The 25,486-nt window shown below is 52.4% G+C and overlaps 1 protein-coding gene across 1 annotated transcript in view; it reads left to right on the forward strand.

Moving 5' to 3' along the window:
• The first annotated feature begins 593 nt into the window (after positions 1-593).
• The window catches only part of LOC144488979 (nucleoside diphosphate kinase homolog 5-like), a 31,935-nt gene continuing 7,042 nt past the window's right edge, over positions 594-25,486 (forward strand). Inside the window, exons 1-3 of the mRNA XM_078206939.1 lie at positions 594-698; positions 17,077-17,253; positions 23,562-23,767. Of these exons, the coding sequence (XP_078063065.1) occupies positions 17,137-17,253; positions 23,562-23,767 (323 nt within the window). The 5' untranslated portion in view covers positions 594-698; positions 17,077-17,136. The remainder of the gene's footprint in view (positions 699-17,076; positions 17,254-23,561; positions 23,768-25,486) is intronic.

The raw sequence follows: 25,486 nt of genomic DNA on the forward strand, positions 1-25,486 counted from the left end.
GTCTGGAAAAAGATACAAAAGTCTGAGGTCACGTACCGACCGACTCAAGAACAGCTTCTTCCCTGCTGCTGTCAGACTTTTGAACGGACCGACCCTATATTAGGCCAATGTTTCAAGTGCTCATCCAAACGCTTCTTAAGTGTTGTGAGGGTTCCCGCCTCGACCACCCTCTCAGGCAGCGGTTCCAGATTCCCACCACCCTCTGGGTGAAAATCTCTCTCCTCAAATCCTCTCTAAAATGGACTGAATGGTTTCCTTCGGCACTGGAGGAATTCCATGATTTAAACCTCCTGCTCCTTTGTTTGAATCTATGCCCGCCGCTGGTTACTGACCCCTTGTTGGGGTGCTCTTTCAGAGAGTCAGTGCGGATTCAATGGACCGAATGGCCTCCTTCTGCACTGTAGGGATTCTATGAATATTATTCTGTGTTGTAATATTTATAACAATATTTTATATTGCGCCACTGATGGACATTCAGTAAATACAAAAGTGCGTCAGTGTGTTTTCTGTCTGTTTATATATATATATATCAAGTCCCATCCCAATCCCCAGTGAAGGAGCTGAGGATGGACAGAAGTTAAACTCCAGGAAAGGTTTCATTTGGCCATCGGTCCCGGCAGCAGCCAATCAGAGAGCGATGTCCGCCTCCCCGTGACGTCACCAGGGGGCGGGTCCAGGTTCCCGTTACCAGGCAACAGGTGAGGATTGGCACCTGGCCCACAGCCCAAAACTGGGGTTAAATTCACCTGGGGGGGAAATTAGACCCAAAACTGGGGTTAAATTCACCTGGGGGGGGAAATTAGACCCAAAACTGGGGTTAAATTCACCTGGGGGGGGAAATTAGACCCAAAACTGGGGTTAAATTCACCTGGGGGAGAAATTAGACCCAAAACTGGGGTTAAATTCACCTGGGGGGGAAATTAGACCCAAAACTGGGGTTAAATTCACCTGGGGGGGAAATTAGACCCAAAACTGGGGTTAAATTCACCTGGGGAGGGAATTGGACCCAAAACTGGTGTTAAATTCACCTGGGGGGGAAATTAGACCCAAAAGTGGGGTTAAATTCACCTGGGGGGGAAATTAGACCCAAAACTGGGGTTAAATTCACCTGGGGGGGGGAATTAGACCCAAAACTGGGGTTAAATTCACCTGGGGGGGGAAATTAGACCCAAAACTGGGGTTAAATTCACCTGGGGAGGGAATTGGACCCAAAACTGGGGTTAAATTCACCTGGGGGGGAAATTAGACCCAAAACTGGGGTTAAATTCACCTGGGGGGGAAATTAGACCCAAAACTGGGGTTAAATTCACCTGGGGGGGAAATTAGACCCAAAACTGGGGTTAAATTCACCTGGGGGGGGAAATTAGACCCAAAACTGGGGTTAAATTCACCTGGGGGGGAAATTAGACCCAAAACTGGGGTTAAATTCACCTGGGGAGGGAATTGGACCCAAAACTGGGGTTAAATTCACCTGGGGGGGAAATTAGACCGAAAACTGGGGTTAAATTCACCTGGGGGGGAAATTAGACCCAAAACTGGGGTTAAATTCACCTGGGGGGGAAATTAGACCCAAAACTGGGGTTAAATTCACCTGGGGGGGGAAATTAGACCCAAAACTGGGGTTAAATTCACCTGGGGGGGAAATTAGACCCAAAACTGGGGTTAAATTCACCTGGGGAGGGAATTGGACCCAAAACTGGGGTTAAATTCACCTGGGGGAGAAATTAGACCCAAAACTGGGGTTAAATTCACCTGGGGAGGGAATTGGACCCAAAACTGGGGTTAAATTCACCTGGGGGGGGAATTAGACCCAAAACTGGGGTTAAATTCACCTGGGGAGGAAATTAGACCCAAAACTGCGGTTAAATTCACCTGGGGGGGGAAATTAAACCCAAAACTGGGGTTAAATTCACCTGTGGGGGGGGAAATTAGACCCAAAACTGGGGTTAAATTCACCTGGGGAGGAAATTAGACCCAAAACTGGGGTTAAATTCACCTGGGGAGGGAAATTAGACCCAAAACTGGGGTTAAATTCACCTGGGGAGAAATTAGACCCAAAACTGGGGTTAAATTCACCTGGGGGAGAAATTAGACCCAAAACTGGGGTTAAATGGGAGTTTTCTATAGGCCGCCCAATAGTGACAGGGAGGTGGAGGAGCAGATAGGGATACAGATCCTGGAGAGATGCAGTAATAGCAGAGTTGTTGTGATGGGAGACTTTAATTTCCCAAACATAGATTGGAATATCCCCAGGGTAAGGGGATTGGATGGGGAGGAGTTCGTTAGGTGTGTTCAGGAGGGTTTCCTGACACAGCATGTGGACAAGCCGACTAGAGGAGAGTCTGTACTTGATCTGATACTGACCAATGAGCCTGGACAGGTGTCAGATCTCTCGGTGGGAGAGCATCTTGGGGATAGCGATCATAACTCTATCTCCTTTATGCTTGCATTGGAAAAAGAGAGGATCAGGCAAGCTACAAAAGCGTTTATATGGAGTAAGGGGAAATATGAAGACATAAGGCAGCAAATTAGAGGAGTAAATTGGAAGGAGGTATTCTCGGGGAAATCTACTGAAGAGAGGTGGCAGTTTTTCAAGGAATGTCTGTCTAGAGTTCTACAGGACAACGTTCCGAGCAGACAGGGAGGAGTTGGTAGGTTAAAGGAACCGTGGTGCACGAAAGCTGTGCGGGACCTAGTCGAGAAGAAAAGGAAAGCGTAGAAAAGGTTCAGAGAGCTTGGCGAAGATAGGGATGTAGATGAGTATACGGCTTGTAGGAAGGGACTAAAGAAGGAAATTAGGAGAGCCAGAAGGGGTCACGAGAAGGCAGGTAGGATTAAGGAAAACCCTAAGGCGTTCTATAAATATGTGAAGAGTAAAAGGATGAGACGTGACGGAATAGGGCCTATAAAAGGTGAAGGCAGGAAAATCAGTACGGGACCAGTAGAAATGGCAGAGGTGCTTAATGAGTATTTTGCCTCGGTTTTCACAGAGGAGAAGGACCTGGGTGGATGTACTGCGGGCTTGCGGTGGACTGAAAAGATTGAGTATGTGGAATTTAAGAAAGAGGTTGTGCTGGAATCTTTGAATGGCATCAAGATAGATAAGTCGCCGGGTCCGGATGGGATGTACCCCAGGTTACTGTGGGAGGCGAGGGAAGAGATTGCAGAGACTCTGGCGATGAGCTTTGCATCTTCGATGGAGACGGGAGAGGTGCCGGAGGATTGGAGGATTGCGGATGTGGTTCTTATTTTCAAGATGGGGAATAGGGATAGCCCAGGTAATTACCGACCGGTGAGTCTAACCTCAGTGGTTGGTAAACTGATGGAGAAGATCCTGAGGGACAAGATTTATGAGCATTTAGAGAGGTTTAGTATGCTCAAGAATACTCAGCATGGCTTTGTCAAAGGCAGATCGTGCCTTACGAGCCTGGTGGAGTTCTTCGAAAATGTCACTAAACACATTGACGAAGGGAAAGCGGTAGATGTGGTTTATATGGATTTTAGCAAGACGTTCGATAAGGTCCCCCATGCAAGGCTTCTAGAAAAAGTGAGAGGGCATGGGATCCAAGGGGCTGGTGCCCTGTGGATCCAGAACTGGCTTGCCCAAAGGAGGCAGAGAGTGTGTATAGATGGGTCTTTTTCTAAATGGAGGTCGGTCACCAGTGGTGTGCCCCAGGGATCTGTTCTGGGACCCTTGCTGTTTGTCATTTTCATAAATGACCTGGATGAGGAAGTGGAGGGATGGGTTGGTAAGTTTGCCGACGACACGAAGGTTGGTGGGGTTGTGGATTGTCTGGAGGGATGTCAGAAGTTACAGAGGGACATAGATAGGATGCAAGACTGGGCGGAGAAGTGGCAGATGGACTTCAACCCAGATAAATGCGTAGTGGTCCATTTTGGCAGATCAAATGGGATGAAGGAGTACAATATTAAGGGAAAGACTCTTAGTACTGTGGAGGATCAGAAGGACCTTGGGGTCCGGGTCCATAGGACTCTAAAATCGGCCCTGCAGGTGGAGGAGGTGGTTAAAAAGGCGTATGGTGTGCTGGCCTTCATCAATCGAGGGATTGAGTTTAGGAGTCCGGGGATAATGATGCAGCTATGTAAGACCCTCGTCAGACCCCACTTGGAGTACTGTGCTCAGTTCTGGTCGCCTCATTACAGGAAGGATGTGGAAAAGATTGAAAGGGTGCAGAGGAGATTTACAAGGATGTTGCCTGGATTGAGTGGCATGCCTTATGAGGATAGGCTGAGGGAGCTCGGTCTTTTCTCCTTGGAGAGACGTAGGATGAGAGGAGACCTAATAGAGGTATATAAGATGTTGAGAGGCATAGATCGGGTGGACTCTCAGAGGCTTTTTCCCAGGGTGGAAATGGCTGCTACGAGAGGACACAGGTTTAAGGTGCTGGGGGGTAGGTACAGGGGAAATGTTAGGGGGAAGTTTTTCACACAGAGGGTGGTGGGCGAGTGGAATCGGCTGCCGTCAGTGGTGGTGGAGGCGAACTCAATAGGGTCTTTTAAGAGACTCCTGGATGAGTACATGGGACTTAATAGGATGGAGGGTTATAGGTAGGCCTGAAAGGTAGGGATATGTTCGGCACAACTTGTGGGGCCGAAGGGCCTGTTTTGTGCTGTAGTTTTCTATGTTTCTATGTAAATACACCTGGGGGGGAAAGTTGGACCAAAACTGGGGTTGAACAAAGAACAAAACAGCACAGGAACAGGCCCTTCGGCCCTCCAAACCCGTGCCGCTCCCTGGTCCAAACTAGACCATTCTTTTGTATCCCTCCATTCCCACTCCATTCATGTGGCTATCTAGATAAGTCTTAAACGTTCCCAGTGTGTCCGCCTCCACCACCTTGCCTGGCAGCGCATTCCAGGCCCCCACCACCCTCTGTGTAAAATACGTCCTTCTGATATCTGTGTTAAACCTCCCCCCCTTCACCTTGAACCTATGACCCCTCGTGAACGTCACCACCGACCTGGGGAAAAGCTTCCCACCGTTCACCCTATCTATGCCTTTCATAATTTTATACACCTCTATTAAGTCTCCCCTCATCCTCCGTCTTTCCAGGGAGAACAACCCCAGTTTACCCAATCTCTCCTCATAACTAAGCCCCTCCATACCAGGTAACATCCTGGTAAACCTCCTCTGTACTCTCTCCAAAGCCTCCACGTCCTTCTGGTAGTGTGGCGACCAGAACTGGACGCAGTATTCCAAATGCGGCCGAACCAACGTTCTATACATCTACAACATCAAACCCCAACTTTTATACTCTATGCCCCGTCCTATAAAGGCAAGCATGCCATATGCCTTCTTCACCACCTTCTCCACCTGTGACGTCACCTTCAAGGATCTGTGGACTTGCACGCCCAGGTCCCTCTGCGTATCTACACCCTTTATGGTTCTGCCATTTATCGTATAGCTCCTCCCTACATTATTTCTATCAAAATTCATCACTTCGCATTTATCAGGATTGAACTCCATCTGCCATTTCTTTGCCCAAATTTCCAGCCTATCTATATCCTTCTGTAGCTTCTGACACGGTAGGGCGGCACGGTAGCACAGTGGTTAGCACTGCTGCTTCACAGCTCCAGGGTCCTGGGTTCGATTCCCGGCTCGGGTCACTGTCTGTGTGGAGTTTGTACATTCTCCTCGTGTCTGCGTGGGTTTCCTCCGGGTGCTCCGGTTTCCTCCCACAGTCCAAAGATGTGCGGGTTAGGTTGATTGGCCAGGTTAAAAATTGCCCCTTAGAGTCCTGGGATGCGTAGATTAGAGGGATTAGCGGGTAAAATATGTGGGGGTAGGGCCTGGGTGGGACTGTGGTCAGTGCAGACTCGATGGGCCGAATGGCCTCCTTCTGCACTGTAGTGTTTCTATGATTTCTATGACAATGTTCCTCACTATCTGCAAGTCCTGCCAATTTTGTGTCGTCCGCAAACTTACTGATCACCCCAGTTACACCTTCTTCCAGATCGTTTATATAAATCACAAACAGCAGAGGTCCCAATACAGAGCCCTGTGGAACACCACTAGTCACAGGCCTCCAGCTGGAAAAAGACCCTTCCACTACCACCCTCTGTCTTCTGTGACTAAGCCAGTTCTCCAACCATCTAGCCACCTCCCCCTTTATCCCATGAGATCCAACCTTTTTCACCAGCCTACCATAAGGGACTTTGTCAAACACTTTACTAAAGTCCATATAGACGACATCCACGGCCCTTCCCTCGTCAACCATTCTAGTCACTTCTTCAAAAAACTCCAGCAGGTTAGTGAGGCATGACCTCCCTCTCACAAAACCATGCTGACGATCATTAATGAGTTTATTCCTTTCTAAATGCGCATACATCCTATCTCTAAGAATCTTCTCCAACAACTTCCCGACCAAAACTGGGGTTAAATTCACCTGGGGGGGGAAATTGGATAATAGTGGATAAGCCTACAAGAGGAGAGGCTGTACTTGATTTGATATTAGGGAATGAACCTGTGCAGGTGTCAGATCTCTCAGTGGGAGAGCATTTTGGGGATAGTGATCATAACTCTATCTCCATTACATTAGCATTGGAGAGAGGTAGGATCAGTCACGCTAGGAAAGTGTTTATTTGGAGTAAGGGCAATTATGAGGCTATTAGGCAGGAAATTAGAGGCATAAATTGGAAGGAGGTTTTCTCAGGGAAATGTACGGAAGAAATGTGGCAAATTTTCAAGGAAAATTTGTCTGGAGCTCTACATAGCAACGTTCCAATGAGACAGGGGAGTTATGGTAGGTTACAGGAACCATGGTGCACGAAAGCTGTAATGAATTTAGTCAAGAGAAAAAGAAAAGCCTACAAAAGGTTCAGGGAGCTCGGTAATGTTAGAAATCGAGAAGAGTATACGACTAGTAGGAAGGAACTTAAGAGGGAAATTAGAAGAGCCAGGAGGGGACATGAGAAGGCCTTGGCAGACAGGATAAAGGAAAACCCCAAGGCATTCTACAAGTATGTTAAGAGCAAGAGGATAAGATGTGAAGGAGTAGGACCTATCAAATGTGACGGTGGGAAAGTCTGTATAGAACCGGTAGAAATGGCAGAGGTACTCAGTGAAAGCTTTGCTTCAGTATTCACAGTGGAAAAGGATCTTGGTAGTTGCAGTGCAGACTTGCAGTGGACTGAGAAGATTGAGCATGTGGACGTTAGGAAAGAGGATGTGTTGGAGCTTTTGAAAAGCATCAAGTTAGATAAGTCGCCGGGACCGGATGGGATGTACCCCAAGTTACTGTGGGAGGCGAGGGAAGAGATTGCTGATCCTCTGGCGATGATCTTTGCGTCATCAATGGAGACGGGAGAGGTTCCGGAAGATTGGAGGATTGCGGATGTGGTTCCGTTATTCAAGAAAGGGAGAAGAGATAGCCCGGGAAATTATAGACCAGTGAGTCTAACCTCATTGGTTGGTAAGTTGATGGAGAAGATCCTGAGAGGCAGGATTTATGAACATCTGGAGAGAAATAGTACAAAGAACACAAGAACAAAGAACAATACAGCACAGGAACAGGCCCTTCGGCCCTCCAAGCCTGTGCCGCTCATGTGCCCAACTAGACCATTCGTTTGTATCCCTCTATTCCCAGTCTGTTCATGTGGCTATCTAGACAAGTCTTAAACGATCCCAGCGTGTCCGCCTCAATCACCTTGCTTGGCAGTGCATTCCAGGCCCCCACCACCCTCTGTGTAAAATACGTCCCCCTGACATCTGTGTTGAACCTTGCCCCCCTCACCTTGAACCCGTGACCCCTTGTGTTCGTTACCTCCAACCTGGGTATGATCAGAAATAGCCAGCACGGCTTTGTCCAAGGCAGATCATGCCTTACGAGCCTAACTGAATTTTTTGAAGATGTAACTAGACACATAGACAAGGGAAGAACGGTAGATGTAGTTTATATGGATTTCAGCAAGGCGTTTGATAAGGTGCTACATGCAAGGCTTATTGAGAAAGTGAAGGGGCATGGGATACAAGGGGACATTGCTTTGTGGATTCAGAACTGGCTTGCCCACAGAAGGCAAAGAGTGGTTGTCGATGGGTCTTTTTCAGCATGGAGGTCGGTCACCAGTGGAGTGCCCCAGGGATCTGTTCTGGGGCCCTTGCTCTTTGTGATTTTTATAAATGACCTGGATGAGGAAGTGGAAGGATGGGTTGGCAAGTTTGCTGATGACACAAAGGTTGGAGGTGTTGTGGATAGTGTAGAGAAATGTCAGCAGTTGCAACGAGACATAGATAAGGTGCAAGACTGGGCGGAGAATTGGCAGATGGACTTCAACCCAGATAAGTGTGTGTTGGTTCATTTTGGCAGGTCGAATAGGATGAAAGAATATAATATTAAGGGTAAGACGCTTGGCAGTGTGGAAGATCAGAAGAATCTTGGGGTCCGGGTTCATAGGACGCTCAAAGCAGCGTCGCAGGTAGAGGCTGTGGTTAAGAAGGCGTATGGAATACTGGCCTTCATCAATAGAGGAATTGAGTTTAGAAATCGGGAGATAATGCTGCAGCTGTATGGGACCCTGGTCAGACTCCTCCTGGAGTACTGTGCCCAGTTCTGGTCGCCTCATTACAGAAAGGATGTGGAAGCCATAGAAAGGGTGCAGAGGAGATTTACAAGGATGTTGCCTGGATTAGGTGGCATGCCTTATGAGGATAGGTTGAGAGAGCTCGGTCTTTTCTCCTTGGAGAGGCGAAGGATGAGAGGTGACCTGATAGAGGTGTATAAGATGTTGAGAGGTATTGAAAGAGTGGATTCTCAGAGGCTTTTACCCAGGGCTGAAATGGTTGCTACGAGAGGACACAGGTTTAGGGTGCTGGGGAGGAGGTACAGAGGAGATGTTAGGGGTAAGTTTTTCACTCAGAGGGTGGTGGGTGCGTGGAATCGGCTGCCGGTAGTGGTGGTGGAGGTGGATTCGATAGGGTCTTTTAAGAGACTTTTGGATAAGTTCGTGGAAGTTAGTAAGATAGAGGGCTATCGATGAGCCTAGTAATCGCTAAGGTGGGGACATGATCGGCGCAACTTGTGGGCCGAAGGGCCTGTTTGTGCTGCAGCTTTTCTATGTTCTAAAATATACCTGGGAGGGAAATTGGACCCAAAACTGGTGTTAAATATACCTGGGGGAAGGGGCGAAGCCAGCCCATAGACAAGATCTTCCCCATTAACTCGGCGCCTGTTCGGGTACACTGAGGGAAATGTAGCAAGGCCAATGCACCCAACCAGCACCTGTCTTACGGACTGTGGGAGGAAACCGGAGCACCCGGAGGAAACCCGCACAGACACAGGGAGAACGTGCAAACTTCGCACAGACGGTGACCCAAGCCGGGAATGGAACCCGGGTCCCTGGCGCTGTGAAGCAGCAGTGAACCCGGGTCCCTGGCGCTGTGAGGGAGCAGTGAACCCGGGTCCCTGGCGCTGTGAGGCAGCAGTGAACCCGGGTCCCTGGCGCTGTGAAGGAGCAGTGAACCCGGGTCCCTGGCGCTGTGAGGCAGCAGTGAACCCGGGTCCCTGGCGCTGTGAGGCAGCAGTGAACCCGGGTCCCTGGTGCTGTGAGGCAGCAGTGAACCCGGGTCCCTGGCGCTGTGAGGGAGCAGTGAACCCGGGTCCCTGGCGCTGTGAGGCAGCAGTGAACCCGGGTCCCTGGCGCTGTGAGGGAGCAGTGAACCCGGGTCCCTGGCGCTGTGAGGCAGCAGTGAACCCGGGTCCCTGGCGCTGTGAGGCAGCAGTGAACCCGGGTCCCTGGCGCTGTGAGGGAGCAGTGAACCCGGGTCCCTGGCGCTGTGAGGGAGCAGTGAACCCGGGTCCCTGGCGCTGTGAGGCAGCAGTGAACCCGGGTCCCTGGCGGTATTAATCGGGGACTCAACAGTCAGGGGGACGGACAGGCGATTTTGCGGAGGCAGGCGGGAGTCTCGCATGGTGGTCTGCCTCCCTGGGGCTGGGATCCAGGATGTCGCTGGGCGAGTCCCAGAAATCCTGAGGTGGGAGGGAGAGGAGCCGGAGGTAGCGGTACATATTGGTACCGCTGATGTGGGTAAGAAGGGGGAAGGGAACATGAAAAAAGAGTATAGGGAATTAGGGAGACAGCTGAGAAGGAGGAAAGCAAAGGTAGTAATCTCGGGATTGCTGCCTGTGCCACGGGAGGGTGAGGGCAGGAATGGAGTGAGGTGGAGGATGAATGTGTGGCTGAGGGACTGGTGCAGGGGGCAGGGATTCAGGTTCCTGGACCATTGGGACCTCTTTAGGGGCAGGTGTGACCTGTATACTAAAAACGGGTGGCACTTGAATCCCAGGGGGACCAATATCCTGGCGGGAAGGTTGGCTAAGGCTACTGGAGAGAGTTTAAACTGTTGGGGGGAGGGGATCAAAGTGACGTGACTGAGAGTGAGGAAGGTAGCTCGCAAACAGAGAAGGGTTATAGGCAGTGCAAGAGGGCAGGTGGACTGGGAACAGAGAAGGGGAGAGGTCAGACCATAGGATTGAGAGGTGTCTACTCTAATGCCAGGAGTATAGTGAATAAACAACTAGCTAAAGGAGGAGAGGGCTTGGGAGATGTTAGTAGCGCTTCAACAAACCGGGTCCAGATAAAGGCTGGCATAAAGACACTTTGCCTGAATGCACGAAGCATTCAAAACAAAGTAAATGAGTTGATGGCACAAATCCATACAAATGAATATGATCTAGTGTCCATCACAGAAACGTGGTTGCAGGGTGACCGGGACTGGGAACTGAATATCCAGTGTTATCAGGCATTTAGGAAGGATAGACAGGTAGAAAAAGGAGGTGGGGTAGCTTTGTTAATAAAGGATAATATCAGGACGGTAGTGAGAGACGACATAGGCTCTAAGGAGCAAAACGTGGAATCGTTGTGGGTGGAGATAAGGAATAGTAGGGGGAGAAAGACACTGGTAGGCGTGGTCTATAGGCCCCCAAATAATAACTTAGAGGTGGGGAGGGCTATAAACAAGCGAGCTATCTTGGATCTGGTTCTGTGCAATGAGACAGGTAGGATTAAGGATCTTCTTGTGAAGGATCCTCTTGGGTTGAGTGATCATAATATGGTGGAATTTCTGATACAGATGGAGGGTGAGAAAGTAGGGTCCCAAACCAGTGTCCTCTGCTTGAACAGAGGGGAGTACGATAGGATGAGGGTGGAATTGGCTAATGTAGACTGGACGAGCAGACTGGTAGGTAGGACAGCTGAGGAACAGTGGAGGATTTTTAAGGAGATTTTTTTAAGTACTCAGCAAACATATATTCCGGTGATAAAGAAGGACTGTAAGAAAAAGGATAACCGGACGTGGATAACGAAGGAAATAAAGGAGAGTATTAAAATAAAATCAGATGCGTACAGAGTGGCCAAAAATAGTGGAGAATTAGTGGATTGGGAAAGCTTTAAAGAAAAACAAAGAATGACTAAGAAAGCGATTAAGAAAGGAAAGATAGATTATGAAACTAAACTAGCTCAAAATATAAAAAATGATCGTAAAAGTTTTTACAAGTATATAAAAAGGAATAGAGTGGCTAGAGTGAATGTTGGACCTTTGGAAGATGAGAGGGGGGATTTAATAGTGGAAAACGAGGAAATGGCTGAGACGTTAAATAAGTTATTTGTGTCGGTCTTCACGGTGGAAGACACAAATAGTTTGCCGAATATTAGAGATCGAGAGTTGGTGGGAGGGGAGGTCCTTAATACAATTACTGTTACTAAGGAGGTGGTGCTTGGTAGACTAATAGGACTGAAGGTAGACAAGTCCCCGGGCCCGAATGGAATGCATCCCAGGGTACTGAAAGAAATGGCTGAGGTAATAGCAGATGCGTTAGTAGTAATTTATCAAAATTCGCTGGACTCTGGGGTAGTGCCGGCTGACTGGAAAACAGCTACTGTTACGCCGCTGTTTAAAAAAGGAAGTAGACAAAAGGCGGGTAACTACAGGCCGGTTAGCTTAACGTCCGTAGTTGGGAAGATGCTAGAGTCCATTATTAAAGAGGAAATAACAGAGCACCTGAATAAGAATGGTTCGATCAAGCAGACGCAGCATGGATTCATGAAGGGAAAGTCGTGTTTGACGAATCTACTGGACTTTTATGAAGATGTCACTAGTGCGGTTGACAGAGGGGAACCGGTGGATGTGGTGTTTTTAGATTTCCAGAAGGCGTTCGATAAGGTGCCTCACAAAAGGTTGCTGCAGAAGATTGGGGTACACGGAGTTAGGGGTAAGGTGTTGGCGTGGATTGGGGATTGGCTATCTAACAGGAAGCAGAGAGTTGGGATAAATGGGTGCTTTTCTGGTTGGCAGTTGGTGACCAGTGGCGTGCCGCAGGGATCGGTGCTGGGGCCTCAATTGTTTACCATTTACATAGATGATCTGGAGGAGGGGACTGAATGTAGGGTATTCAAGTTTGCTGATGACACGAAGGTGAGTGGGAAAGCGAATTGCGTGGAGGACGCGGAAAGTCTGCAGAGAGATTTGGATAGGCTGAGCGAGTGGGCGAGGATCTGGCAGATGGAATATAACGTTAGCAAATGTGAGGTTGTCCACTTTGCAAGAAATAATAGTAAATTGGAATATTATTTAAATGGAGAAAAATTACATCGTGCGACTGTGCAGAGGGACCTGGGGGTCCTTGTGCACGAATCGCAAAAACTCAGTCTGCAGGTGCAGCAGGTGATCAAGAAGGCGAATGGAATGTTGGCCTTTATCGCGAGGGGGATAGAATATAAAAGCGGGGAGGTCTTGCTGCAACTGTACAAGGCACTGGTGAGGCCGCAGCTGGAATACTGTGTGCAGTTTTGGTCCCCTTATTTGCGAAAGGATATATTGGCCTTGGAGGGAGTGCAGAGAAGGTTCACCAGGTTGATACCGGAGATGAGGGGTGTAGCTTATGAGGAGAGATTAAACAGATTGGGTCTGTACTCGTTGGAGTTTAGAAGGATGAGGGGTGATCTTATAGAGACATATAAGATAATGAAGGGGCTGGATAGGGTAGAGGTGGAGAGATTCTTTCCACTTAGAAGGGAAACCAGAACTAGAGGGCACAGCCTCAAAATAAGGGGGGGCCGGTTCAGAACAGAGTTGAGGGGGAACTTCTTCTCTCAGAGGGTAGTGAATCTCTGGAATTCTCTGCCCATTGAAGTGGTGGAGGCTTCCTCATTGAATATGTTTAAATCACGGGTAGATAGTTTTCTGATCGATAAGGGAATTAGAGGTTATGGGGAGCAGGCGGGTAAGTGGAACTGATTCGCTTCAGATCAGCCATGATCTTGTTGAATGGCGGGGCAGGCTCGAAGGGCCAGATGGCCTACTCCTGCTCCTATTTCTTATGTTCTTATGTGAGGCAGCAGTGAACCCGGGTCCCTGGCGCTGTGAGGCAGCAGTGAACCCGGGTCCCTGGCGCTGTGAGGCAGCAGTGAACCCGGGTCCCTGGCACTGTGAGGCAGCAGTGCGAACAACTGTGCCACCTTATCTACAAGAGCTTACCAGAGCAGGTCAGAGGCTAGGAATCCTGATGCGATTAACTCAGCTCCTGACTCTCCTTAAAGCCTGTCCACCATCTACAAGGCACAAGGCAGGAGTGTGATGGAATACTCCCCACTTCCCTGGATGCTGCAGCTCCAACAACACTCGAGAAGCTCAACACCATCCAGGACAAAGCAGCCCCGCTTGATTGGCCCCCCCATCCACAGACATTCACTCCCTCCACCCCCGACGCACAGTGACAGCCGTGTGTACCATCTACAAGATGCACTGCAGCAACTCACCAAGGCTCCTTAGGCAGCACCTTCCAAACCCACACCCACTCCCATCTAGAAGGACAAGGGCAGCAGATACCTGGGGACACCCCCACCTGGAGGCTCCCCTCCGACTCACTCACCATCCCGACTTGGAAATATATCAGCTGTTCCTTCACTGTCACTGGGTCAAAATCCTGGAGCTCCCTCCCTAACAGCACTGTGGGTGTACCTACACATCAGGGACTGCAATGGGTTCAGGAAGGCAGCTCACCCACCACCTTCTCAAGGGGCAAATAGGGATAGGCACATCGGGATTAGTTTGGGATTGATACAGGGCTATGTAGAGAGAGCGTGGGCAGTGGGATTAGTTTGGGATTGATACAGGGCTATGGGGAGAGCGGGGCAGTGGGATTGGTTGGAGATTGATACAGGGCTATGGGGAGAGAGCGGGGCAGTGGGATTGGTTGGAGATTGATACAGGGCTATGGGGAGAGAGCGGGGCAGTGGGATTGGTTGGAGATTGATACAGGTCTATGGGGAGAGCGGGGCAGTGGGATTAGTTTAGGATTGATACAGGGCCATGGGGAGAGAGCGGGGCAGTGGGATTAGTTTAGGATTGATACAGGGCCATGGGGAGAGAGCGGGGCAGTGGGATTAGTTTGGGATTGAAACAGGGTTATGGAGAGAGAGCATGTGCAGTGGGATTAGTTTGGGATTGATACAGGGCTATGGAGAGAGAGCGGGGCAGTGGGATTAGTTTGGGGATTGATACAGGGCTATGGGGAGTTGCGGGGCAGTGGGATTGGTTTTGGGATTGATACAGGGCTAGGGGAAGAGAGCGAGGCAGTGGGATTGGTTGGGGATTGATACAGGGCTATGGGGAGAGAGCGGGGCAGTGGGATTAGTTTGGGGATTGATACAGGGCCATGGGGAGAGAGCGGGGCAGTGGGATTGGTTGGGGATTGATACAGGGCTATGGGGAGAGCGGGGCAGTGGGATTAGTTTGGGGATTGATACAGGACTACGGGGAGAGAGCGGGGCAGTGGGATTAGTTTGGGATTGATACAGGGCTATGGGGAGAGAGCGGGGCAGTGGGATTGGTTGGAGATTGATACAGGGCTATGGGGAGAGAGCGGGGCAGTGGGATTGGTTGGAGATTGATACAGGGCTATGGGGAGAGAGCGGGGCAGTGGGATTGGTTGGAGATTGATACAGGTCTATGGGGAGAGCGGGGCAGTGGGATTAGTTTGGGATTGATACAGGGCTATGGGGAGAGCGGGGCAGTGGGATTGGTTGGGGATTGATACAGGGCCATGGGGAGAGAGCGGGGCAGTGGGATTAGTTTTGGGATTGATGCAGGGCTATGGGGAGAGAGCGGGGCAGTGGGATTAGTTTGGGTATTGATACAGGGCTATGGGGAGAGAGCGGGGCAGTGGGATTAGTTTGGGGATTGATACAGGGCCATGGGGAGAGAGCGGGGCAGTGGGATTAGTTTTGGGATTGATGCAGGGCTATGGGGAGAGAGCGGGGCAGTGGGATTAGTTTGGGTATTGATACAGGGCTATGGGGAGAGAGCGGGGCAGTGGGATTAGTTTGGGGATTGATACAGGGCCATGGGGAGAGAGCGGGGCAGTGGGATTAGTTTGGGGATTGATACAGGGCTATAGGGAGAGAGCGGGGCAGTGGGATTAGTTTGGGATTGATACAGGGCCATGGGGAGAGAGCGGGGCAGTGGGATTGGTTGGGGATTGATACAGGGCCATGGGGAGAGAGCGGGGCAGTGGGATTAGTTTTGGGATTGATACAGGGCCATGGGGAGAGAGCGGGGCAGTGGAATTAGTTTTGGGATTGATGCAGGGCTATGGGGAGAGAGCGGGGCAGTGGGATTAGTTTGGGTATTGATAGAGGGCTATGGGGAGAGAGCGGGGCAGTGGGATTAGTTTGGGGATTGATACAGTGCCATGGGGAGAGAGCGGGGCAGTGGGATTAGTTTGGGGATTGATACAGGGCTATAGGGAGAGAGCGGGGCAGTGGGATTAGTTTGGGATTGATACAGGGCCATGGGGAGAGAGCGGGGCAGTGGGATTGGTTGGGGATTGATACAGGGCCATGGGGAGAGAGCGGGGCAGTGGGATTGGTTGGGGATTGATACAGGGCTGTGGGGAGAGAGCGGGGCAGTGGGATTGGTTGGGGATTGATGCAGGGCCATGGGGAGAGAGCGGGGCAGTGGGATTGGTTGGGGATTGATACAGGGCTATGGGGAGAGCGGGGCAGTGGGATTGGTTGGGGATTGATACAGGGCTCTGGGGAGAGAGCGGGGCAGTGGGATTAGTTTGGGGATTGATACAGGGCTATGGGGAGAGAGCGGGGCAGTGGGATTAGTTTGGGGATTGATACAGGGCCATGGGGAGAGAGCGGGGCAGTGGGATTAGTTTAGGATTGATACAGGGCCATGGGGAGAGAGCGGGGCAGTGGGATTAGTTTAGGATTGATACAGGGCCATGGGGAGAGAGCGGGGCAGTGGGATTAGTTTGGGGATTGATACAGGGCCATGGGGAGAGAGCGGGGCAGTGGGATTAGTTTAGGATTGATACAGGGCCATGGGGAGAGAGCGGGGCAGTGGGATTAGTTTGGGATTGATACAGGGCCATGGGGAGAGAGCGGGGCAGTGGGATTAGTTTAGGATTGATACAGGGCCATGGGGAGAGAGCGGGGCAGTGGGATTAGTTTAGGATTGATACAGGGCCATGGGGAGAGAGCGGGGCAGTGGGATTAGTTTGGGGATTGATACAGGGCCATGGGGAGAGAGCGGGGCAGTGGGATTAGTTTAGGATTGATACAGGGCCATGGGGAGAGAGCGGGGCAGTGGGATTGGTTGGGGATTGATACAGGGCCATGGGGAGAGAGCGGGGCAGTGGGATTGGTTGGGGATTGATACAGGGCTATGGGGAGAGCGGGGCAGTGGGATTAGTTTGGAGATTGATACAGGGCCATGGGGAGAGAGCGGGGCAGTGGGATTAGTTTGGGGATTGATACAGGGCCATGGGGAGAGAGCGGGGCAGTGGGATTGGTTGGGGATTGATACAGGGCCATGGGGAGAGAGCGGGGCAGTGGGATTAGTTCTGGAATGGTGAGGAGCCGGTTGAAATGTGAAGGGCTGAATGGCCCCTTCCTGTCTTGGCAAAACGTACGGTTGAAGGTTGTGGAGTGAAAGTTTAAACCAGATCACTATTGTAGGATCCCTGATTACTATCAACCTCACCCTCAAGCTGAATTCTGTAAACTCTTTGCGATGAACTCCCCTCTGATATGAATCCATTCATTTTTCAGTTTCACCATTAACCCAACAAGACAAAGCTTCAGCATCCGTAACATCTTTCTCAGCACAGGATGAGTAAGATCCGGATTTTTGTGGAGTGTACATTGGCGATAATCAAACCAGACGCTGTTGACAAGGAGACAGAGATTGAGGAGATCATTCTTCAGTCTGGTTTCACCATATTCCAGGTACCGAAACTGACTGAATTTATAAACTTCCTGCTCAGGCCAGGACTCCATGAAATCCCAAACCCTTTACAGGCAATCAACAACTTTAGAAATAAGGTATGGTTGATAGTAATGAAGATACTGGCCATTCGACAGTGCGGCACTCCCTCAGTACTGACCCTCTGACAGTGCGGCACTCCCTCAGTACTGACCCTCTGACAGTGGGGCACTCCCTCAGTACTGACCCTCTGACAGTGCAGCACTCCCTCAGCACTGACCCTCTGACAGTGGGGCACTCCCTCAGCACTGACCCTCTGACAGTGGGGCACTCCCTCAGCACTGACCCTCTGACAGTGCGGCACTCCCTCAGCACTGACCCTCTGACAGTGCGGCACTCCCTCAGTACTGACCCTCTGACAGTGCGGCACTTCCTCAGTACTGACCCTCTGACAGTGCAGCACTCCCTCAGCACTGATCCTCTGACAGTGCGGCACTCCCTCAGCACTGACCCTCTGACAGTGTGGCACTCCCTCAGCACTGACCCTCTGACAGTGCGGCACTCCCTCAGCACTGACCCTCTGACAGTGCGGCACTCCCTCAGCACTGACCCTCTGACAGTGCGGCACTCCCTCAGTACTGACCCTCTGACAGTGCAGCACTCCCTCAGTACTGACCCTCTGACAGTGCGGCACTCCCTCAGCACTGACCCTCTGACAGTGCGGCACTCCCTCAGCACTGACCCTCTGACAGTGCGGCACTCCCTCAGTACTGACCCTCTGACAGTGCCGCACTCCCTCAGCACTGACCCTCTGACAGTGCGGCACTCCCTCAGCACTGACCCTCTGACAGTGCGGCACTCCCTCAGCACTGACCCTCTGACAGTGCGGCACTCCCTCAGCACTGACCCTCTGACAGTGCGGCACCCCCTCAGTACTGACCCTCTGACAGTGCGGCACTCCCTCAGTACTGACCCTCTGACAGTGCGGCACTCCCTCAGTACTGACCCTCTGACAGTGCGGCACTCCCTCAGTACTGACCCTCTGACAGTGCGGCACTCCCTCAGTACTGACCCTCTGACAGTGCGGCACTCCCTCAGTACTGACCCTCTGACAGTGCGGCACTCCCTCAGTACTGACCCTCTGACAGTGCAGCACTCCCTCAGTACTGACCCTCTGACAGTGCAGCACTCCCTCAGTACTGACTCTCTGACAGTGCGGCACTCCCTCAGTACTGACCCTCTGACAGTGCAGCACTCCCTCAGTACTGACCCTCTGACAGTGCGGCACTCCCTCAGCACTGACCCTCTGACAGTGCGGCACTCCCTCAGCACTGACCCGCTGACAGTGCGGCACTCCCTCAGTACTGACCCTCTGACAATGCGGCACTCCCTCAGCACTGACCCTCTGACAGTGCGGCACTCCCTCAGCACTGACCCTCTGACAGTGCGGCACTCCCTCAGCACTGACCCTCTGACAGTGCGGCACTCCCTCAGCACTGACCCTCTGACAGTGCGGCACTCCCTCAGTACTGACCCTCTGACAGTGCGGCACTCCCTCAGTACTGACCGTCTGACAGTGCGGCACTCCCTCAGCACTGACCCTCTGACAGTGCGGCACTCCCTCAGCACTGACCCTCTGACAGTGGGGCACTCCCTCAGCACTGACCCTCTGACAGTGCAGCACTCCCTCAGCACTGACCCTCTGACAGTGCGGCACTCCCTCAGCACTGACCCTCTGACTGTGCGGCACTCCCTCAGCACTGACCCTCTGACAGTGCGGCACTCCCTCAGCACTGACCCTCTGACAGTGCGGCACTCCCTCAGCACTGACCCTCTGACAATGCGGCACTCCCTCAGTACTGACCCTCTGACAGTGCGGCACTCCCTCAGTACTGACCCTCTGACAGTGCGGCACTCCCTCAGTACTGACCCTCTGACAGTGCGGCACTCCCTCAGCACTGACCCTCTGACAGTGCGGCACTCCCTCAGCACTGACCCTCTGACAGTGCGGCACTCCCTCAGCACTGACCCTCTGACAGTGCGGCACTCCCTTAGCACTGACCCTCTGACAGTGCGGCACTCCCTCAGCACTGACCCTCTGACTGTGCGGCACTCCCTCAGTACTGACCCTCTGACAGTGCGGCACTCCCTCAGCACTGACCCTCTGACAGTGCGGCACTCCCTCAGCACTGACCCTCTGACAGTGCGGCACTCCCTCAGTACTGACCCTCTGACAGTGCGGCACTCCCTCAGCACTGACTCTCTGACAGTGCGGCACTCCCTCAGCACTGACCCTCTGACAGTGCGGCACTCCCTCAGCACTGACCCTCTGACAGTGCGGCACTCCCTCAGTACTGACCCTCTGACAGTGCGGCACTCCCTCAGCACTGGCCCTCTGACAGTGCGGCACTCCCTCAGCACTGACCCTCTGACAGTGCGGCACTCCCTCAGTACTGACCCTCTGACAGTGCGGCACTCCCTCAGCACTGCCCCTCTGACAGTGCGGCACTCCCTCAGCACTGACCCTCTGACAGTTCGGCACTCCCTCAGCACTGACCCTCTGACAGTGCGGCACTCCCTCAGTACTGACCCTCTGACAGTGCGGCACTCCCTCAGCACTGGCCCTCTGACAGTGCGGCACTCCCTCAGTACTGAACCTCTGACAGTGCGGCACTCCCTCGCACTGAACCTCTGACAGTGCGGCACTCCCTCAGCACTGACCCTCTGACAGTGCGGCACTCCCTCAGTACTGACCCTCTGACAATGCGGCACTCCCTCAGTACTGACCCTCTAACAGTGCGGCACTCCCTCAGCACTGACCCTCTGACAGTGCGGCACTCCCTTAGTACTGACCCTCTGACAGTGCAGCACCCCCTCAGCACTGACCCTCTGACAGTGCGGCACTCCCTCAGCACTGACCCTCTGACAGTGCGGCACTCCCTCAGCACTGACTCTCTGACAGTGCGGCACTCCCTCAGCACTGACCCTCTGACAGTGCGGCACTACCTCAGCACTGACCCTCTGACAGTGCGGCACTCCCTCAGCACTGACCCTCTGACAGTGCGGCGCTCCCTCAGCACTGACCCTCTGACAGTGCGGCGCTCCCTCAGCACTGACCCTCTGACAGTGCGGCACTCCCTCAGTACTGACCCTCTGACAGTGCGGCACTCACTCAGTACTGACCCTCTGACAGTGCGGCACTCCCTCAGTACTGACCCTCTGACAGTGCGGCACTCACTCAGTACTGACCCTCTGACAGTGCGGCACTCACTCAGCACTGACCCTCTGACAGTGCGGCACTCACTCAGTACTGACCCTCTGACAGTGCGGCACTACCTCAGCACTGACCCTCTGACAGTGCGGCACTCCCTCAGCACTGACCCTCTGACAGTGCGGCACTCCCTCAGTGCTGACCCTCTGACAGTGCGGCACTCCCTCTGTACTGACCCTCTGACAGTGCGGCACTCCCTCAGTACTGACCCTCTGACAGTGCAGCACTCCCTCAGCACTGACCCTCTGACAGTGCAGCACTCCCTCAGCACTGACCCTCTGACAGTGCGGCACTCCCTCAGCACTGACCCTCATCGTTGAGGGTTGCCTCCGAACCCTGATTTGTTAAGGGAGCGAATTAATCTTTAGAATAACACCAGAACTCATTTTGTTTGATTGGTTCCGCTAACCTTCATTTATCAGTCGATTTGCTGATTGATGCTAATAGAGACCAGAATAAGATCTGTTTTAAACCAAAATAATTGCAGCTATATAAGACCCTCGTCAGACCCCACTTGGAGTACTGTGCTCAGTTCTGGTCACCTCACTATAGGAAGGATGTGGAAAAGATTGAAAGGGTGCAGAGGAGATTTACAAGGATGTTGCCTGGATTGAGTGGCATGCCTTATGAGGATAGGCTGAGGGAGCTCCGTCTTTTCTCCTTGGCGAGACATAGGATGAGAGGAGACCTAATAGAGGTATATAAGATGTTGAGAGGCATAGATCGGGTGGACTCTCAGAGGCTTTTTCCCAGGGTGGAAATGTCTGCTACGAGAGGACACAGGTTTTAGGTGCTGGGGGGTAGGTACAGGGGAAATGTTAGGGGGAAGTTTTTCACACAGAGGGTGGTGGGCGAGTGGAATCGGCTGCCGTCAGTGGAGGTGGAGGCAAACTCAATAGGGTCTTTTAAGAGACTCCTGGATGAGTACATGGACCTTAATAGGTTATAGGTCGGTCTAGAAGGTAGGGATGTGTTCGGCACAACTTGTGGGCCGAAGGGCCTGTTTTGTGCTGTAGTTTTTCTATGTTCTATGTTTCAAATCTCTGAACACTGCAGAACCCTCATGGCAACAAAATGTGTTGAGTGCAGTTGGGTGATTCTTTGGATCCACTTGGCTGTTGGTCAGAATGAGAGACAGAGAGTTTGGGAGTAGTTATGGTTTGTGTTCGTTTGTTGACATGTTATTTTAGTCACCGGCTGTGTCTAAACTGGCTCATAGAGTCATAGAGGTTTACAGCATGGAAACAGGCCCTTCGGCCCAATTTGTCCATGCCGCCCTTTTTTTAAAAACTCCTAAGCTCGTCCCAGAAGCCTGCATTTGGCCCATATCCCTCTATACCCATCTTACCCATGTAACTGTCTAAATGCTTTTTAAAAGACAAAATTGTACCCGCCTCAACTACTACCTCTGGCAGCTTGTTCCAGACACTCACCACTCTCTGTGTGATACAATTGCCCCTCTGGACACTTTTGTATCTCTCCCCTCTCACCTTAAACCTATGCCCTCTAGTTTTAGACTCCCCTACCTTTGGGAAAAGATATTGACTATCTAGCTGATCTATGCCCCTCATTATTTTATAGACCTCTATAAGATCACCCCTCAGCCTCCTACACTCCAGAGAAAAAAGTCCCAGTCTATCCAGCCTCTCCTTATAACTCAATCCATCAAGTCCCAGTAGCATCCTAGTAAATCTTTTCTGCACTCTTTCTAATTTAATAATATCCTTTCTATAATAGTGTGACCAGAACTGTACACAGGCTCTAGATTCTCGATCACCCATTTATCGCCACTCCACCAGACCAGTTTAACCCCCTCCCCTTTCGCCAGCGTCTGAGATTGTTACAGGTACGAAGGCACTTTTATTTTTATTAAAAAGCAAGAGCCTGACACAAAGATAAGTGGAAAAGTGAATCGTGTGGAGGGCGGAGAAGGTCTGCAGAGAGATTTGGACAGGCTGAGTGAGTGGGCGAGGATCTGGCAGATGGAGTATAACGTTGATAAATGCGAGGTTATTCACTTTGGAGGAAATAATAGCAAATTGGATTGTTATCTAAATGGAAAAAAATTCCAACATGCTGTTGTGCAGAGGGACCTGGGGGTCCTTGTGCATGAGACACAAAAACCCAGTCTGCAGGTGCAACAGGTGATCAAGAAGGCAAATGGGATGTTGGCCTATATCGCAAGGGGGATAGAATATAAAAGCAGAGATGTCTTGCTGCAACTGTACAAGGCATTGGCGAGGCCGCAGCTGGAATACTGTGTGCAGTATTGGTCCCCTTATTTGCGGAAGGATATATTGGCCTTGGAGGGAGTGCAGAGAAGGTTCACCAGGTTGATACCAGAGATGAGGGGTGTTGATTATGAGGAGAGACTGAGCAGATTGGGTTTGTATTCGTTGGAATTTAGAAGGCTGAGGGGGGATCTGATAGAGACCTATAAGATAATGAAGGGGTGGATAGGGTAGAGGTGGAGAGATTCTTTCCACTTAGAAAGGAAGCTAGAACTAGAGGGCACAGCCTCAAAATAAAGGGGGGTCAGTTTAGGACAGAGTTGAGGAGGAACTTCTTCTCTCAGAGGGTGGTGAATCTCTGGAATTCTCTGCCCACTGAGGTGGTGGAGGCTACCTCGTTGAATATGTTTAAATCACGGATAGATGGATTCCTGATCGGTAAGGGAATTAGGGGTTATAGGGATCAGGCGGGTAAGTGGAACTGATCCACGTCAGATCAGCCATGATCTTGTTGAATGGCGGGGCAGGCTCGAGGGGCTAGATGGCCTACTCCTGCTCCTATTTCTTATGTTCTTATGTTCTAATAAACTGAAAGTGATGAATATTTCCCCAGCCATGCATCTTACTCACCGTGCAGCAGTTGAGCTCTGACTGACCCTGGAGCAGGTTTTTATTTTATCATGGTGGGAATCCGTGGCCCTCAGTGAACACAGGTTTGGGTCAGCAGTGTGATAATATTCTGCTGTACATAGACGGTGCAGGACCTTGACGTACTACACGGCGTGCCGCGGACAATGTTACTGGGAACTAAGTCAGCTTTCTTATTCAGAGAAGGAAAATGCACTTGAGTCCGGAGGAAGCCAGTGAGTTCTACGCCACGCACAGCGGGAAGATGTTCTACCCCAGCCTGACAGCACACCTCTGCTCTGGCCCCTCGGTCGCTATGATGCTGGCCAGGCCCTCTGCAATTAAACAATGGAATGATCTTCTGGGCCCCACGGACAGTCAGAAGGCAAAGGAGACACATCCCAAAAGGTGAGTGATCTCACAGGAGTGGGGTAGATATGGAGGCTGCGTACAGCGTGAGAGAGTATTTGGAAGGATTGATAAAGGGCAGTTGCCAAATTGCCCTCGGTGTCCCAAGATGTCCCATTTTGGTGGATTGGCCATGCTAGGTTGTCCCTTAGTTGCACCATGGGTCAGTGCCTCTTTGACCCTGTGGATTAGGGTGGAACAATGATTAGCACTGCTCCCTCACAGAGCCAGGGACCCGGGTTCACTGCTGCCTCACAGAGCCAGGGACCCGGGTTCACTGCTGCCTCACAGCGCCAGGGACCCGGGTTCACTGCTCCCTCACAGAGCCAGGGACCCGGGTTCACTGCTGCCTCACAGCGCCAGGGACCCGGGTTCACTGCTCCCTCACAGCGCCAGGGACCCGGGTTCACTGCTCCCTCACAGCGCCAGGGACCCGGGTTCACTGCTCCCTCACAGCGCCAGGGACCCGGGTTCACTGCTCCCTCACAGTGCCAGGGGCCCGGGTTCACTGCTGCCTCACAGCGCCAGGGACCCGGGTTCACTGCTGCCTCACAGCGCCAGGGACCCGGGTTCACTGCTCCCTCACAGCGCCAGGGACCCGGGTTCACTGCTGCCTCACAGCGCCAGGGACCCGGGTTCACTGCTCCCTCACAGCGCCAGGGACCCGGGTTCACTGCTCCCTCACAGCGCCAGGGACCCGGGTTCACTGCTCCCTCACAGCGCCAGGGACCCGGGTTCACTGCTGCCTCACAGCGCCAGGGACCCGGGTTCACTGCTCCCTCACAGCGCCAGGGACCCGGGTTCACTGCTCCCTCACAGCGCCAGGGACCCGGGTTCACTGCTGCCTCACAGTGCCAGGGACCCGGGTTCACTGCTGCCTCACAGCGCCAGGGACCCGGGTTCACTGCTCCCTCACAGCGCCAGGGACCCGGGTTCACTGCTCCCTCACAGCGCCAGGGACCCGGGTTCACTGCTGCCTCACAGTGCCAGGGACCCGGGTTCACTGCTGCCTCACAGTGCCAGGGACCCGGGTTCACTGCTCCCTCACAGTGCCAGGGACCCGGGTTCACTGCTGCCTCACAGTGCCAGGGACCCGGGTTCACTGCTGCCTCACAGCGCCAGGGACCCGGGTTCACTGCTACCTCACAGCGCCAGGGACCCGGGTTCACTGCTGCCTCACAGTGCCAGGGACCCGGGTTCACTGCTACCTCACAGCGCCAGGGACCCGGGTTCACTGCTCCCTCACAGCGCCAGGGACCCGGGTTCACTGCTGCCTCACAGCGCCAGGGACCCGGGTTCACTGCTGCCTCACAGCGCCAGGGACCCGGGTTCACTGCTGCCTCACAGCGCCAGGGACCCGGGTTCACTGCTGCCTCACAGTGCCAGAGACCCGGGTTCACTGCTGCCTCACAGTGCCAGGGACCCGGGTTCACTGCTGCCTCACAGCGCCAGGGACCCGGGTTCACTGCTCCCTCACAGCGCCAGGGACCCGGGTTCACTGCTCCCTCCCAGCGCCAGGGACCCGGGTTCACTGCTGCCTCACAGCGCCAGGGACCCGGGTTCACTGCTGCCTCACAGTGCCAGGGACCCGGGTTCACTGCTCCCTCACAGCGCCAGGGACCCGGGTTCACTGCTCCCTCCCAGCGCCAGGGACCCGGGTTCACTGCTGCCTCACAGCGCCAGGGACCCGGGTTCACTGCTGCCTCACAGCGCCAGGGA

The sequence above is a fragment of the Mustelus asterias genome, unplaced genomic scaffold (genome assembly GCF_964213995.1).
Source record: "Mustelus asterias unplaced genomic scaffold, sMusAst1.hap1.1 HAP1_SCAFFOLD_1893, whole genome shotgun sequence".
NCBI lineage: Eukaryota > Metazoa > Chordata > Chondrichthyes > Carcharhiniformes > Triakidae > Mustelus > Mustelus asterias.